Genomic DNA, 18,827 nt, shown 5'->3' with positions numbered 1-18,827 from the left:
TATGACCCGAAAAGGAAAGGGATTATTTAACACAAGAAAGGAAGAGAAGGAAAAGAAGACATTCTAGCTCTGCCTCATTGGCATCTTAGGGGATCTACCTGAAGGGCTAAGTCTCAGACATTCAATTCCCAAGGAGAAAGAGAATGCAGTAACTAATTGCCCTTGGCTCCAAGCCCACGTCTGGAGTCTCTTCGAAGACTGGAACAGATAGTGGGGCTTGCTAGTGGGCTTTTTAAAAAGGCAACTCTGGTTAGCAAAGATCACTATATTATAATTTTACATGAAAATTCTATGTACAATATGTCAAAATGCATTCTACTATAAAATGAATAAATTAATTTTGAAAAGAAATAGAATAGAATACCAAGCACTGGTGGGCACAAAGTCCTCAGGCCAAGGTTAAGAGTGTCCAAGGCACTGGGCCAGCACTTCAGGGAGGAAAGGCTAAAGGAACAACAGGAAGTAAGTAGCCAGATTCACCTAGGATTTGATCTGTGAGGAAAGTTGTCTATGGTGGTAACTCTAGCTTTAAGCGAAAGCCAAAGAATGCTATGAATTCACAGGACAATCCTTCCTAGGAGGCAGCAGAAAGAGCCCTTCAAAGATGCCAGCCAGCAATTAGGCAAAGATAGTCCTTCTGGGAGACTCACTTTGTGCAGAAAAGACACAAACTGTAGCATTCAGCAAAAGTGAGTACAGTGTCTTCTTACCAAGATGACAAGACAGGTCACAGCCACCCTGTGAAGGGCCTTAGGTCTGCCTCCCTATTTTCTTACCAAATTCATAAACACCAGTTTTGGAAAAAGCTAAGAAGTGTCTTCATATCCCACCACTAACGGAACTTTTTTGAATTGACCACTTCATAAAATCCCTTCCTAACACACAGAAAGATTTCTTACATTTTCGTTCTATTACTTGAGGACATTGGAACAAAATAGTTTTTCAGGTAAAATACACCAATATTTATTTTAAATTATTTATATTTTTAAATATCCTCCAGACTACAAAGTATTCTTTGTGGAAGACTTGTTACAGTTTGTTATTGAAGACTGTGTTTTGGCAGTTTTATTTATAGATCTGGGGGAGGGAGGAAGTAACTGAAATGGCCAAATAAATTGCCCCATACTTAAAAAAAAAAAAAAAATTACCCCTGCTCTGGGCCTGAATCCAGCATGGAAAAGTTCTAGTCTCTAAATAGACTCTTTCAGGAAGTTTTGGATGATGGTAAAGACGGTCTAAAGAGAAGTGGTATGTCACCCTAACACTTTGAGCTTTGATGAATATTTTCCTATGAAAAAAAATTAAAGTGATCAGTGAGCTCTAGAGATTAACTTTTTATTAAATTATGAAGCAGCTGGCATTCATACCCACTTTGAGATAAAAGGGCAAATGCATTCCTGGGTCCTTGGCTCAGAACCTGACAGTCATTAAAAAGTTCCACCTAACTTACAGTTTGTCAGCTATCAAATGTGCCTCATTCATCCACCCTCAAACAGTACCAGGTGCATCATGACAGCCAGGGTGCTTTCACTCAATGCATGGACAGCATTCCTAAACCCCAAGGCCAGCACTATTTTGTTGTTGCAGTTGGATTGAGCCAGCCTGATACTTTCCTGTTGGAGTTGTGTCTCTCTTCCCAAGTGGAGGCCCCAACAGAGGCTTTGTGCTCTCAGGACTTGGTTTCATTTCTGTTATCTTCAGGTCAAAATTACCAGAGTCCAGCGTCACCCTGACAGGGAGTCTAACCAGTCTTGCTATCTGAGGGAATGAATGTAGGGAACTCACCAGCCATCTGAGCATCTTGACTCAGGGGTATTTGATATCAGTATGTGTATCACAAGAGGCCACTGTTCTTGTGATATCAGCTGAAACATTTAGGGAACCACTCCTGTTAACCATCTACACACTGTAATCACTACTGAACTGCTGTTTTCTTACTCTGTTGCAGAAAACTATGAAAATATAGATCCAAACTTCTCACATAAACTTTTATCAATTTGGAGTACATCCAAGAGCGTCCTTGAACTCAAACTAAAAATGTCAAACTGCTCAGCTTCCTTGACTTAAGTATTGAGGAATGACACCAAGGATCCTTAAACTTTGGGGTAAATCAGATTTATTTCTGGAACTCATTAAAAACTAAGTTGCCCGGGGCCTGAACTTGATATTAAAAACAGCCTTGAGGATAATACTCAGTCCCTCTACTAGCTCCTCTGAGTTACTCATTCTACTGCATGGTGATTCACATGCAAACAGTATACAGATGTTCTTTGAACCTGGATATCAAAAGATCTATGTTTAGAAAAGTTCTTAATCATATTCACCAAATTCCTTACATATTCTGACTGTTTTCCAAATTAGTTTTGTTTTTTGTTTTTTTTTTCCTGGTCCTACTGGTCTCTGAGTCAACATGGAATTCTCATTAAAATTTCATTTTAATTTGGCATTGCTTTATTTTGCATAAGCATACCTATATAAATGTCTATCATTTTTGGACTTTTTAGAGATACTTTAAAATATATATATTCATATTATATATATATATATATATATGATTTCCTTCCCATCCGACATGAGTAAGTGCATGACAATGTAAGACTCTTTTAAACTTCAATTACGAGAATAGGACAAAAGTCAAAGGGAATGATGATTTTTCACCAGCAAGCTACTTACTTTGTTGTTTCAATTTATTTATTTTTTTATTTTTTTAGTGCTAGGGTGGGACCCAGGGCCTCACACAAACTAAGCAAGCACTCTTACTACTGAGCCACACCCCAGCCCAACACAGGCTCTTTTTAATTTTCTTTAAAAACTAGTGATAAAAGGATGGTATTATTTATAAAGGACTTTCTTTATAGCATATGATTCTGAAGAATCTCAATTAGCTAGTCACCAGAAAAGCACAGAGAAGGCTTTATCATGAGCTGACTTTTCTGAGGTTTCATTTTACAATTCAAGAGCTCTGTGTTCTAATATCACTCAACTGAAAAGAGATACTGTAGGTGTAATAAAGGAGGAAAAGAAAAGAGATGAAACAGCTGGCATATGTTAGCCACCTTTAAGAGCTCCTAAATTACCTGGTATTCCAAAGAATTATGGCATGTGTGATAATTCCAGAGGGTATAATCATTCCTTTTGGGAGAGAAGCCACAGCAGAAACCCAACAGTAAGCTAGCATCCAACAAAGGCAAATCTGTTTAACACCCTGAAGAAAAAAAAAATTACCCTCAAATCTAAGCAGCGGGTGAAAGGCTGTCATCTTCTAAATGAACTTCAAAATCTAGTTCTTGTAAGATATACTCCTGGCCCCCTTCCAATTACTATACAACCTCGGAGAAGCCTCTTTTGAAGTTTTTCATGTCTATAAAACTTGGATAATAATACTATCCCAGATGGTTGGAATTGTATGAATTAATTAGTTCAAGCTGGAAAAGGTCTTTGATAATGTTAAATACTGAATATTGTTATTGTCATACGTGCAGGTGGAGGCAATGTTACACAGCACATCTATAATTAGAAAGGCCTAGAAACTGCAAACTGTGCCAACACCCCAGGAGTTAAGAGACAATACCCTCTGTCATTTTCTCCCCAAGACTCGGCCTGTTATGACTGAATATTTAATTCCTTCTTTTATCCTCTGTGAAAGGTTGAAGCTTGACTTGGACTTGCCCACCATGGAGCACAGCTTTTACTAGGCGTATGTGCTTTTTAAGCCAGTGTTTTGAATGAAGTGCTGACATTCAGTAGAACACAAGGGTACAGTCTTAGTACAAAGCTTGTTAATTCACCAAGAGAGTAAGAAAGCCCATCCCTACAAATGTCTGCCCTCTCAAAAATGCAGAAAATTTTTAAATTTATGAACTAAAGAGATAGAAGCCTTCTTTTAAAGGTGAAAAGCTTTTTTTTTTTCTTTTTTGCCCTAAATGGAAAAATGTTATGTGGAACCAAAATCTATAAAGCAGATAAAAAACTGAGTTATGCTGACTGAAAAGAAAAACATGGAATCTTTTCCTGTTCCCCATAAGGACTCTGAGCTGTGTCCTTAGAATTTAATGCTCCCCTGAGCACGACTTAGAGACCACTGGATCAGATCATCTTTAAACCAAGTTTCAAAATCTAATTTTACATTAAAAACTTACACTGCTGAGTTCTTGTAGAAGATAAAGTTTTCCCAGACTTGGTTCATTTTAAATGCTATCTCCTCTGGAAAACCTTCTCTGACCATGCACATTATGTCTTCTCACACCTTTGACTCTCGGGGAAGGTCACACAGCACCCCAATTCACCATTACCACATACCCCCCTTTTATATTCTTCTCCATTACTACCATCTTCATCTTCATAGCAATATTTCTGGAGCCCTAACACATACAGTGTTACCATAGCATAGCTATAATATTGCTAATATTCTAGAGAAGAGAACACTCAACACAGAAATGTAAAGAAATTTGCCACCTAAAATATGGCAAAGATAGAAGCCAAGTGTGGTGGTAGATACTGGTAATCCCAGCAACTTGGGAGGCTCAGGCAGGAGGCTTGCAAGTTTGAGGACAGCTTAAGCAATTTAGCAAGGTCCTGTCTCAGAATAAAATGCAGAAAGACCTGGGAGTGTAGCTCAAGGGTAGAGCACACTTGGGTTCAAACCCTAGTAACATAAAATATATATATAATTTTAAAAATTTTAAAAAGCAAACCCCAAACTGCCTGGCTCTTATTCTCTTGGTCAATAACAAAACCCAACTTCACTTTGTTTATCATTTGATAAGAGTAACTCCCTCATGTCTTTTGCCTCAGACAGATTTACTAGTGGTTCAAGGGCAGGCACTCTTTAATGTTCATCATCACTATGTTACTATGTATAACCCTGCACAGTACCTGACACACAGTAGGTGCTCAATAATTTAAATGAGCAAATTGGCAGCACATTTCTCCAAGAAGACATAACAATTTGCTTATGGTTATTCAAAAGGTCAAAATATTAGATACAATAGAAGTAATTAAGTTTAACATCATGAAGAGTTTCCAAAAAATAATTTCTAAAGAAAATACTAACCTCTGAACCTTTGGGATGAAGATAGTCCTCTGGTAAAAGCTAAATTTTACTGCTGGAGAAAGCCAAACTGACACAACTTGGGGAAAGGAATGCAGCAATTCCACTTCTGCAAGCTTATCTAGAAAGTAATTCAAAACCACAAACAAGCAAGACCTTTGTATAGAATTGTATTTACTACAACAGTGTTTGTTGCAAAAACAATTAGAAAGAGCCTAAATATTTTAAAAGAAGGAATGGTCAAAGGTCATGGGGCCAACTACGGGTGATGTTTTATAGAATATTTAAAGTTGTGTATGAAAAATGTTTTAACTTGAAGGTACAGTTTTTAAAAAACCATGAAATTCTACTCTGTGATTTCATAACTGTTGTTAACAATGCAAAAGAAAATTAAAGCCAAGGAATTATCCAAAATGCTAATTGGATGCTAATCAATGCTAATGCTCTAATTAATGAATACTTTTTTCTTTCTGTCTTCCTTCCTCTGTGTGTGTGTGTGTGTGTGTACGTGTAAATATGTGTGCGTGCACATACATGCATCAAGCCTGGGGCCTTTGGTTTGCCTGCTAGGCAACTGTTCTAACACTGAGCTATATGTTCCCAAACCCCTGTTTGTTTGTTTGTTTGTTTATTTTTCCTTAAACATCCCTGTATTTAAATTTTCTATGGGATTATTTTATTATCAACTGAAAAAAAAGCTATGGTTCTTCAAAAATATATATATTGTTTAATAAGAGTAGCCATCTAGCCGGGTGCGGTGGTGCACGCCTGTAATCCCAGCTACTTGGGAGGTTTAGGCAGAAAGACTGCAAGTTCAAAACCAGCCTCAGCAAAAGCGAGGCATTAAGAAACTAGGTGAGACCTTGTCTCTAAATAAAATACATAATAGGGCTGGGGATGTGGCTTAGTGGCTGAGTGTCCCTGAGTTCAATTCGGGGTACCAAAAAAAAAAGTAGTCATCTAATACCACAAAGGTAGTTAAGTTTAGGAAACTCTTCTATAAATGAAAAGATTCTAGAAGCACAAACCTGGTTGTTAATTCCTAGAGTCAAATGGTATGTCTCTGTATGTGGTGTTTATCCTATACACACAATCTGTTTCCTAAGTACCAGGAGTTAGCAAGATGTGTTTATTGAAATAGGAATTTATGTAATGTCCACATGATCTTTCTATAGTAGCTTCTATTAATATGGAAAAGTTTTAAATTCAGAAGGTAAGGTAAATATTTGGGTTCATGAATATGCTTTACTGCTTATAATTACATTTTTCTCTCTCCAGTCAGAGAAAATGTGACTCTCTATATTAGTAGGCACTGTTCTAGATGTTTTCACTGTGTTTCATTCAATTTAATTCCCATAAACACTGTATTGATGTCCACACTTGACAGATGAAAAACCAAGGTTCAGAGAAGTGGTCATCTCTCCACGTTTGATTCCTTTGTTGGGCTGTGAGTTCTGGTCTTCTACACCTTCTTTTAATAGCATTGAAGCTAGACCATTTTTCCTATTAAAAAATAATAACTAAAAGGTAACAACAAAAATATTTATTAAAAAGTAACGATGATATTATTAAAAAGTAATATTCTCCATATTAGTCTTATGGTGGCTAAAGTGGTTATATAACAGTATACAGTTGTCAAAACTCATCAAGTTGTACCCATAAATGTAAATTACTATAAAACTTTCTTTTAAAAAGTAATAAAAAACTAAAAATCATAAAAACAATTTTCATTGTTAGAGTTGTAATAGTCCCTAGGGCTTAGTAACTGGAAAGAAAATTGAACCTCTATCTAAAATTATTTTTACACTAGTTTTTCAATTTCTGTTACATCAATTCTTTCTATATTGTCTGATAATTTGTCACATACTATAATTTCTGAACAAATAGCACATCTTATGGCATGATGCACGTCCAGTCTAGGGTTATAAGATTTTGTTTAAACCTGCCATTAAAAAAAAGAAGAAGAAGAACACAGACCAGCCATGTATGCACAACCAAGAACTATGATCTCACTCTAAATCACAGCCATTAGGAGGACTTCTGGAAACCAAGCTGGTGTGTGTGTGTGTGCACGCACATATCTTAAGGAAAATGTAAGTGGTGGGGTTAGAACCCACAATTTAGCAATCTCTTTTAGGAGGCTAGGAGTATATATACCTCAGTGATATGTGTGAGGCCCTAGCACTACCAAAAAAATTTATGTATGGTAAATGTCCATGTAAGAAATAGATGAAAGAATATTTAGCCTTTTTTTTGATAAGCTGAATAAATCTAATTTCACATGATGTTCTAATAGTAGTCCTGAGGTTTAGAATAGCCTCAGTATTGCTCTATAAATTACTTGTGTTTAAAAAAAAAAATTGTAAACACTTCTCCACCAGGCTGAGTTCCTCAAAGCCAAACCATGTCCAAACACGCTGTGTTTGCAATACTTTGCATTGTGTTTATAACACAATTGGTAGTGAGAAAAATGGTTGCTGTTTTTTTTCTTTCTTTACTTTTGAACTTGATTTTTCTTTTCTTTCTTTTTTTTTTTTTAAATAGTTATAGATGGACGGAATGCCTTATTTTACTTGTTTATTTTTATGTGGTGGTGTTGAGAATCGAACCCAGTGCCTCACCAATTTGCAGGCCCACCAGCAGTGTATGAGTGTACCTTTTCCCCCACATCCTTGCCAACACTTATTGTTGTTTGTCTTCATAATAGCTGCCATTCTGACTGGAGTGAGATGATATCTTAGAGTAGTTTTGATTTGCATTTCTAAAAAAAATATGGCATATATACACAATGAATTTTACTCAGCAATAAAAAAGAATAAAATCATGGTTAGGTAAGTACTCTGTCACTGAGCTATAGCCCCAACCCTCAACTTGATTTTTTTAAAGAGAAAGTTTGTCTCATTTTTTTTTTTTTAGTTGTCGATGGAACTTTTCATTGTATTTATTTTTTTTTTTTTTAATTTGGTGCTGAGAATCAAACCCAGTGCCTCATACATGCTAGGTAAGCGCTCTACCACTGAGCTACAACCCCAGCCCTGTCTAGTTGTTTTAAACATTAACTCATTCAATAGTCACATCCAGACATTTATGTACTATTTATAGATTATAGACATACCATATATAGAGATTGAATGAAAATTCTTTGGCATTGCTGTCCAATAGAAATATAATGCAAGTTGTGAATGTGAGCTATATATATGATTTTTAAATGTTTAAAAATGACATTTTACTTATTTATTTTTATTTCTATATAACAGCAGAATGCATTACAATTCTTACTACATATATAGAGCTCAATTTTTCATATCTCTGGTTGTATACATATATACTCACACCAATTCGTGTCTTCATACATGTACTTTGGATAATAATGATCATCATATTCAACCAACGAAAAATGACATTTTAAAAAGTAAAAAAAATAGGTCTAATTAGTGTTAATAACATTTTATTTAAACTCATATACCAAAGCATTGTCTTAACATGTAATTAATATTAAAATTACTCTTATTTTTAAGATATTTTCTTCTCTTCTTCCTCCTCCTCCTCCTCCTCCTCCTCCTCTTCCTCCTCCTCTTCCTCCTCTTAAGTGCTCAGTAGCCACATGGGACTGGCAGCTACCACATTGTCAGTGCAGCTTGACAGCAGTTCAGATTCATTTTTGAAATGGGCTAACTTGCCAAACATACATATAATATGCCTCATTGTATAGTATCCTTAAGGTCATTGATCTGTTCCTTAGGACCAGCAGCTTTTTTTTCTTCATTTAGCTTCTATTAAAAGTATCTTTAAAGAGGTACTACATGTGCAAGACAAAAAACTTCACATGGTACTAAAAGGTATAAAATATAAAAAAGAATGTTTTTCCACCCAGTCTTCATGCCTAGTTCCCTGAGTTAACAACCATCATGTGTACTTACAGATTTTTCCACATGTGTATGACATAGGATGTTTTTTATTTTGTTTAACATAAATGAGGGCATAATTCATTTTCATAGTCCTGATAAAATACTAGCAAAAACTTCAAAATATGTGTAGATCAGGGCATTTTCAGGTATAAATCATTATCAGCAATGAGGAAAGAAGAAGAAAAAATAAGTAAACTGGATCTTGATATTATTTTACACTCTAATTTACTTATAGCATCCAAAGTTTTGCTTATCATGGAAATAACCAATAGCTATGAATTCTATAATATTGAATGGAGAAGCACTACAATAATAATTATGTTTAAAAGGAGAGGTAAATATGCCACATTTTTTTTATCCATTCATCCACTGAAGAACATCTAGGTTGGCTCCATAGTTTAGCTATTGTGAATTGAGCTGCTATAAATATTGATGTGGCTGTGTCCCTGTAGTATGCTATTTTTAAGTCTTTGGGGAATAGACCGAGGCGAGGGATAGCTCAGTCAAATGGTGGTTCCATTCCCAGATTTCCAAGGAATCTCCATACTGCTTTTCATATTGGCTCACCAATTTGCAGACCCACCAGCAGTGTATGAGTGTACCTTTTCCCCCACATCCTCACCAAACTTATTGTTGTTTGTCTTTATAATAGCTGCAATTCTGACTAGAGTGAGATGATATCTTAGAGTAGTTTTGATTTGCATTTCTAAAAAAAATGTGGCTCATATACATAATGGAATTTTACTCAGCAATAAAAGAGAATAAAATCATGGCATTTGCAGGTAAATGGATGGAGTTGGAGAAGATAATGCTAAGTGAAGTTAGCCAATCCCAAAAAAACAAATACGGAATGTTTTCTCTGACATAAGGAGGCTGACTCATAGTGGGGTAGGGAGGGGGGAGCATGGGAGGGATAGATGAATTCTAGATAGGGCAGAGGGGTGGGAGAGAAAGGGAAGGGGCAGGGGATTAGCAAGGATGGTGGAATGTGATAGACATCATTATCCAAAGTACGTGTATGAAGACATGAATCGATGTCAACATACTTTATATACAGAGATATGACAAATTGTGCTGTATATGTGTAATAAGAATTATAATGCATTCCGCCATCATTTATTTTTTTAAAAAAATCAATTTTAAAAAGAAGAGGTTAAAAAAAGGCCACAAATGGAGTAACAACTATGACTGTACAATTTACAATCATTATATCATTTCTTTCTTCACATTTTTTCCCTTTTTTTGGTATTAGGAATTCTACATTCCCTTCTTCCATTTTTTTTCTTTCTTTCTTTTTTTTTTTTTTTTTTTTGGTAGTAGAAATTGAACCTGGGGGCCCTTAATCACTGAGCTGCATCCACAGTCCTTTTATAAAAAATCTTTGAGACAGGGTCTTCCTAAGTTTCTGAGGCTGGTCTCAAATTTGCAGTCTTTCTGCCTCAGCCTCCTGAGTCTCTGAGATTACAGGCATGTGCCAGCACACCCACTTATTTCTTCAATGAGCCAGTCAACAAAATATTTCCTTTTTATTTATTCTTTTTAGATATACATGACAGTAGAGGGTCTTTTGATATATTATACATACATGGAGTGTAACTTATTCTAATTAGGATCCCATTTTTGTGATTGTACATGATGTGGAGTTTCACTGGTTGTGTATTCATATACAAACATAGGAAAGTTATGTTTGATTTAGTCAACAAACACTGAAATCGTAACATGTGCCAGATATTGTGCTGGGAGCTGAAGAGAACACTGAACAAGATGGATGTAACCTCTAATACAAAGTATGTCATTCAGTAGATTTATTTCCTTACAACCAACATTACATTTTTCTTTAGAATTTGCTGTCAAAAAACAAAAACAAAACCAAAAAACCTCAGGAATTTATTGTCCCTAAAGTATCAGCTTATACGAATTAAAGCACTGCATTTTAAAAAGTGATAAAGGCTGATAAATAATTCTACTGGTGAATTTTTAGAGAAATTTGTTTTAGACTGGGGTCTTCCAGATGTTGTTGGCTTCAGATAAAAAACAGTCCAGTTTCTCTCTATTATATACACATTCCTCAAGTGACCTATCTATTTCTCTCGTCTGCTTTTATTTCCTGCCCTGTAGCTACCTCCCATTCCACAGAAATGGACTTAGGAACACAAATAACATTCTCACTAAATCCAACAATTTTTCATTAGAACTCTTTCCTTTCTGTATTTTGATGGCATTTTCATGCTTGAATCATTCCTTCTGCATTGAAAAGTAGTGAGATTTATGCAACACTACACTCTTTAGCTCCTTTCTCCTGTGGAATCATTTTCACCCCCTTTTTAAAAGCTTTTCTTCTTTTGATCTCCTAATTGTGTGAGTTTTCGAGGCCACTATTGAGCAAGTCATACCCCTATTTTAAATTGTCAGTGGTGCTCCATTATTTATAGTTTCCCAAAGTGCAGTCTATGGAACACTCTTTCCACAAGACTACATCCAAAAACAAAGGTTCAGGAACCATGGCAAACACTTATCCCTTACCTGCACATTCTACAAAAATTATATATATTCTCTTTCCCAATCTTCCAGATGGAATAAACCTATGACACAATTCTGGTCAATAGAGCGTAGACTGAAGTTTGTTGACCCTTCACCTTTCATATTGTTTTCAACATGGATTCAAAGCACTGGAAACAGCACACACTTGCAGTTTGAGAAAGAACTTAATAATTGCAGACATCAGCCTCCATGGTGCACAGTATTGAGCCCAGGCCACAGCCACCTACCCGCTGAGTTCACGTGACATAAGAACAGTAAATCCTTATTTGTTTGGACTTCCATAATCAGATGATTTATGCCTTGCAGATGCACACACTCTGTGTCCTCTTGGAACTTGGGAAAGCACATCAGCATATTCAGGGACCCAAGTAATTCTCAAGAGAAGAAATCTGCTGAATTTTAACATGTCATCTCCTAGGCTTGCTTGATCAGGGGGCCTTTTCTTCCTGTACTAAACATTAATATCCCACAGAACTGTGGTTCCCTATATCATTGCTTTTCCAAGTGTGATTCCTAGACGAGCAACATCTGCATCATCTGGAAACTTGTTAAGAATTTTGGGCTCCAGCCTAGACTCAGAATTGATATTTTAACAAGATCCCCAGGTAATGTGCATGGCTTTGGGAAACACTGGTGTTGAAGACAAAGTACAACTAATGCTAACATCTTTATCTGACCCAAGACTTCAAGGATGTTTATTATTATTGTCCCTTCATGCCTAATTTACTAATAACTACAGCTAGTTCTTGGTGAATTTAATTTTTTTTTTTTAGTCATAGGTGGACACAATACTTTTATTTATTTATTTTTATGTGGTGCTGAGGATAGAACCCCGTGCCTCACATATGCTAGGCAAGTGCTCTACCACTGAGCTACAACCTCAGCCCCATAGTTCTTGGTGAATTTTAACTCTGTGAAAGGCATTATAATAAGTAGTTTAGTTCTGCAATCCTCAGAGTAATCCTGTAGGCACATACTATTCTATAGATGAAATAGCTGAGGTTACAGATGAAATAGCTGAAGTAGCCTACCAAAGGTCACTCAGTTATAAGGTGGCAGACTCCTTGGTTTAAGGATTTAAGGATCATCAAACTATATTGCCTTTCTAAACTATGGTTTCCATGCACTTTCCTGTTCTGTATACTTTACAAGCAGGGTTCCTTCAGCCTGTAATGATTTACCCAACTATTCCTCGTTAAGAGTTTTCAGGTTAAAAAGTTCTAGGTAGCTTCTCTGACTCACCCCCATGCCCCCAGCCAGGTTCTTACTTATATATCCCTTACTATATATCCTTCACACTTATCAGCTTTTCAATTTATTTTCATTTTTGTGATGATGTGGTTACTGTGTATTTTTATCAAATAACTAAGCTTCATGTGTGCTCAAATGGCATCCTCTGTGCCTAATGCATCCATATTTTTTGGACTACCTTGCCTACATTCATGCTTTTGCTCTCACTTGAAAGGTATCAGTTCAAGTTCCATCCAGAAGAGCCACAGGCTGGTGGTTAAATATTTGATGCAGCACCAAAATGCTGGCATTTGAGTCCTTGTTCCCTTCCATATTAACTTTGTAACTGAGCAATCATAAAAACTCAGAGTCACAAATTCTTACCTTTGCTAAATGGCCGTAATAACACCTCTCAGGGTGAACAAAAGAATTAAAATGAGGCTCATGAAAGAAGTGTATAACCTATCAAAACATCCTAAGAATCTGAGTGGTGTTTTAAAGCGATTACCATTCTGGGTTGTGGTTAGGAGCTTCAACTCTGTAGCCTAAGACCAGAGCTCAAAGTCCGACTCATAATATGTATTGTCTATACAGTTGATTTGGTAATCCATCATTTGCTGAATTCTGTCGTGTTTTGTCAGTGGCATTCATGATTTATTATGTTTCTGTTACTTTGAATTGCATTCATAATTTATTACAATGCTGGAGTTATCTCCTAAATTATGGTGTATATTCTGTGCTTTTTTTTTCTGGTACAAGTTCTTATCATAGTTTTTACACATAAAAATTAAATAAATATTAACAAAATCTGCATTTTTTGGTGAATATTGCATATTTACTGCACTGAAAATACATTAAGCAATAAAGACAAGTAAGAAAAACGAAAAGAAGTACACACAATTGCTATCATCATATATTTAGACATCTAGAATTGCTATTTTTCAAATTATTTTAAACCAAGATGAATTACAGAAATGAGAGCCCAACAAGGACAATTAAACAATATTTGGAATAAAATCATTTGGCCGAATTTTCATAACCACAGATTTCAAAGAATACCACCACCCATGCCAGGTGTACCAGACCACCCCATTGTCGGTTTCAGCTGTGTAGGGGCCCTTGTAGTATACACCATTCAGGTTTGCTGAGTGACACCTAGTGGGAGAAAAAAGAAAACAGACTTATGAGACTAGAAAAACACACTTCAGAAACTATATTTTGCTAGCGAATGATCAAAACTTTTCAACTATGGATTCTGCCATTTCTTTGACACATGAATATTTATTGGTTTCCAAGAGCTGAAACATTCCTACAAAAGACAATTATTTTAAAATGGTGAGTTTTAGGGCCACAGCAAATCTGAGGCTCCAACACAGGCCATTTGTAAAGTATTGAAAAGTAAACATTTCAGTTCTTAGTAATCTTTAAACAACAACAACAACAACAAAGCAAAGAACGACTTTGTAACCTCCAGCCTTATATCCTCCAGATCAAGGGAGCTAATATCCTGCTTGGCAAGAGGGGCATGAATAAGCAAATCAAGGTGGGGGAAAGGTGCCCTGTTGAGGCTTCCCTGGTTGATCTGCGTGTCTGGGTTCAGCAGTCTGCCACCAAGATGTGGCTTTGTAATTCAAGCACCTTCTTCCTCTTCTTTAAATCACTAACCTATCAATTTTTTTTTTTTTAATCTCAAGGATAGGCAAACAAAACCTAAACTACCATTTACAATTTTCCCAGCCATCGACCAGTAATCATTTGTCTGAATTGCTAAGTTAATTTTTAATATATATTGCACCAATCTAGAAAAGTTCACTAGGTTATCATAAAAACTTTAAATGTCCTTCTTCCTCCTTTAGAGCCTGTACATTTGTATAAATTGCAGGTAAGAGTACGAGATAATTTTCTGTGTTGTTACTATGATATTAATTACTATGTTTCTTTATTGATATAACCAATGAAAAGATATCAAATGTTAGAGTATAAGAAGAACATTCACAAGGGGTAGTTTTGAAAATCTATGACAAGAACTCAAATTGTGAAATCAAAAATTACATAATACATCCATAAATGCCAAGTGGCTGCGTTGGATCACTGAGCTTAGTAATTTGCTTTTAGTGACCCCCTGGCCATTCTCCTAATTTAAATGGATGTCACTAATTGACACCATGTAGGCTAAATCTGCGAGTGTCTATATTCTACTGTATTTTTGAAACACCATGAAAAGTAATGTTAGAAAAAAGAACACTTGTAAATTGAGTCTCCAGGATAAATATTTTGGCATCTCTTTATATTGACATCTTCTACACATACTTTGATTTACTTTGATATTTAGTCTGTGATTTGAAACTTATTTGGAAACTGACTTTATGGTCAGCCATTTAGTACTCTAAGAATAATTTTCCAGCATCCAGTTCTGAGAACAGCCTGGACTTGACACCAAGTTGGATGATGGTAGGTAGGTGCATGCTTGTGAAGAAGCGGTTGTGGTGCTGTTTAGACTCTGTACCAGCAGCACAGAGAGGGCAGCAATGCTCCGTGATTGGTTTGCCATATGAGGAATAATTATCAAGTGCTAATATTCTGTGTAAATTAGAAGTTCGACAGGACAGGGAAAATAAAACGGAAAGAAGAAAAAGAGAACAATAGAGTTAAAACATAATAGTAGAAGTAGAACAAATTTCTAGAACTATTTACTTTATCTCTAGCTTTTCTGAGTTTTCTTTGGTGGCTCCAGCTACTGAATTGTCTTTCTTTGTTCGCTCTAAAGCAGGTCAGTCATTTATTTGCCCAATTAGTATGTGTGCCAGTTGTCATTTGGGTGCAAACTAGTCAACTAATTGGATAAAGAACATACTTTACATCTCCTGGTAATACTAGTGATTTTTTCTGCACATGGAATTCTGTTCAAAATCCAACATTTAATTTATTTATTTACATATTTATGTATGTATTTATTTATTTATTTTGCAATACCACAGATTGAGCTCAGGAGTGCTCTTCCACTGAGTTACATCCCCAGCCCTTTTTATTTTGAGATAGGGCCTTGCCACGCTTCCCAGGTTGACCTGTATTTCTTGAGTCCCTGGGATTACAGATATGTGCCACCATGCCCTGCCAAAATCAAACATTATTGATGCTTTCAATGCCTTTGTGAATTATGGGTAAATGTTAAATAATGCTAACTTAGAAGTAAAGTGGGAGGAAAACGAAGAGGAGGAGGGGAAGTTGCAGATGGTTTTTTTGAAGAACAGGAAAGCCACAGAGGAAAAGATGATCATCACTGGTCAATTGCAAAGTAGGGGAAATTATTTTGTTTCTTTGTTCCTTCACATTACTGCATGTACTCCAGTTCTCCTATAAATGGCCAGATAGTAATTGGACTAAAACTTAAAAAAATTTAAAAAAGCAAAATCCATTAAAAAAAAAAAACTCTTTTTCCAACTCCTTAGATCTGCTTGACATGCTCCACTATGTTTAGCTCCTTGTATCTGAATTGAATCTACCACTCTAAAATAACTGCGATAATACCTGATGTTATAATGAGGACTTTCATAATTGTAAGTAAAATTAACACATGTCTGGCATGCCTCTGTTCAATAGAATAGAGGATTCCAAAATACTTGTTAAAAAATTAAATGGATAGTCCTCATTACTAGGAAAACCAGACATTCCAGAAATATCAAAGATTGAAAAATTAAAGGTTTAAATGTCCAGATATTTGAAGTGGTACTCTTCTTCTAACAAGAAAAGAACTTTCAAATCTTGGAGCACATGTGTTCTGTAGATATAGCAGGCCCATTGGGTCTTTTTGTTGTTGTTGTTGTTGTGCTGGGGATTGAACCTAGGGCTCTGTGCATGTGAGGCAAGCACTCTACCAACTGAGCTGTATCACCAGCCCCCACTGGGTCATTTTTTAAGGAAGACTCTCTGCATGAGGTTTCCATTTCTGTCTTAAATTTGTGAATACAACAAATGGAAATTAGTAGTCCAGCATCTCCAGTGGACAATGGTTAAAGGAATGAGGGATATTTGGCTCAGAGAGAAGACCTTAGGAATGCAATTCATAGCTTCTCACTTGATGCCAGAGAGTTAGTTACATAGAAAAGGAATTACAATTACTCCATAGCTACTGAGGACAAACCTGGTAAGGTAGAAGACAAATTTTAGATCCATAAAAGGAAGATGTTTGTACAATCAAAAATGGAAGTTGGGTGCAGTGGTGCACAACCTGTAATCCCAGCAACTAAGGAGGCAGAGACAGGAAGTTTGCAAGTTTGAGGCCAGTCTCAGCAATTTAGTGAGACTATCTCAAAATAAAAAAATAAAAAGCACTAAGGATATAACTCCGAGGTAGGTAGCACCCCTATCAATCCCCAGTATCAAAAAAAAATTTTGAATGATCTTACTGATAAAATAACATTTAAGTATTAATCAGAGAGTAGGATTAGGTTTGAGGACTACTGTAGAAAACATTTATGCACTGGGAGAATTTGAATTCAGTGAAATAATGAAAATCACTGTGCTTGAAAAGTAGCAAGCACTATGTAAAAAAAGTACAGCAATAGCAATGTCTATTTTGTATAATATGAAAAAGTGAAGCATTAGTTGATTATTAGGATGCCAAAAATACTTCTCCCATGAATATATGTTTTCTTTGTGTCTATTTGTGGCCTTCTATTTATTATTTATCCATTATACAGTTTGTAAACAATCTTTGTAAAAGTAGTAATTCTGTATATTCCCAAAACAAATCTTTCAAACTTCGCTCATGTACACAATGAACAAATCTTCAAAAATACTTCATGGCAGAAGAATCCTATTAGGGCTTACTTAATAATATTCATATTACAAATAAGACCAACATGACCTCATGTATTATAATTAATGCCCACCACTGAGCAATCAGCAACACCATAGCAACCATGTTCATAAAGCATCCAACCTGTTAAACCACCAGCCAGACTGTTCCTCCTTGGCACAGTTCCCTTCGTAGTTGTCATTATCTCTGTCCCACGTGCTGAACTTCATGCTTTGGTGACTAGCCCACCACTGCACCTCGGGATGGAAGTTCCCTGCAAGGGAGTCTCCAGCTGTTCCAGAATATTCCCCGATATGCAAGTCATAGGAATTCTAAAGAAAAAGAGGAAAGTTTTCCTACCAGTTATCATCATTTAAACATGTTTATTTAATAAAGAAGAGACTCTATGGTATGTTTTTATTTCTACTGACTTAGAGTTACATTGTAGGTTCTCATTACTAATCCATGTTGATAATAATTGGGAAATTGTGGTACCTTTTCATTCCCGACTTTGAAATTTTTATATTGTGCATAACTGCTATTTTTTTCGAAATCTGTGAGATCAATTTTTAAAGTGTAGTCTCCTGGAAAAGAAACAAGAAATTGTATTTTTAAAATGAAGGAGACCCTCATTGTTATACAAAATATATGTATGAAGATGTGAGGAAAAAAAAAAAGAATAGTGTTACCCTAGATTAGGTAGAGAGAAGTGTTAGGAGGGGAGGGGAGGGGATGGGGAGATAAGAAGGATAGTAGAATGAAACAGACATTATTATTACTGTGTGTATATATGTGACTGCATGACCAATGTGATTCTGCAACCTGTATACTCAGAAAAATGAGAAATTATATCCCATCTGATTCAAATGTATGATATGTCAAGATCACTGTACTGTCATGTGTAACTAATTAGAACAAATTAAAAAGAATGTGTGACGTGACATTGACTGGGGAAGTTAAAAAATAATTTATAGCTCTTTTTAAATTTCCTTCTACCAAGAATCAGTTTTCAAAGAATAAGCAGTGACCCCCTTGTATTTACAACAAGAATATTTTATTGCTTATTTTACTGGGGAAAAAAAAAGGACACAATAGTAGAGGTAGAAAGGTTCTACTAAAAATTATACATAACAACTAGTACAATTCACTTGGTAAAAAAAAAAAAACAGAAAAATCATTATTTAGTTAGTAGAATAATAAATCTAATAATGAAAGGAGAGACGTTGTAAGAATTTTAATAGTATATCCCTTTTTCCAAATAAGAATCTTAATCTTAAAAATAAAGAATTACTGGGCTAAG

The 18,827-nt window shown here is 35.7% G+C and overlaps 1 protein-coding gene across 3 annotated transcripts in view; it reads right to left on the bottom strand.

Moving 5' to 3' along the window:
* Positions 1 to 13,620: 13,620 nt before the first annotated feature.
* Fgl1 (fibrinogen like 1) overlaps positions 13,621 to 18,827 on the bottom strand; it is a 33,780-nt gene continuing 28,573 nt past the window's right edge. For all 3 annotated transcript variants that reach the window (XM_005334307.4, XM_078031076.1, XM_078031077.1), the window contains exons 6-8: positions 18,023 to 18,111; positions 17,672 to 17,859; positions 13,621 to 13,884 (exon numbers count right to left, since the gene is read on the bottom strand). In XM_005334307.4, coding sequence (XP_005334364.1) covers positions 13,725 to 13,884; positions 17,672 to 17,859; positions 18,023 to 18,111 — 437 coding nt within the window. In that variant the 3' untranslated portion in view covers positions 13,621 to 13,724. The remainder of the gene's footprint in view (positions 13,885 to 17,671; positions 17,860 to 18,022; positions 18,112 to 18,827) is intronic.

This window comes from Ictidomys tridecemlineatus, chromosome 14 (genome assembly GCF_052094955.1).
Source record: "Ictidomys tridecemlineatus isolate mIctTri1 chromosome 14, mIctTri1.hap1, whole genome shotgun sequence".
NCBI lineage: Eukaryota > Metazoa > Chordata > Mammalia > Rodentia > Sciuridae > Ictidomys > Ictidomys tridecemlineatus.
The sequence above is the reverse complement of the archived record's forward strand: the minus strand, read 5'-3'. Positions and strand labels throughout refer to the sequence as shown.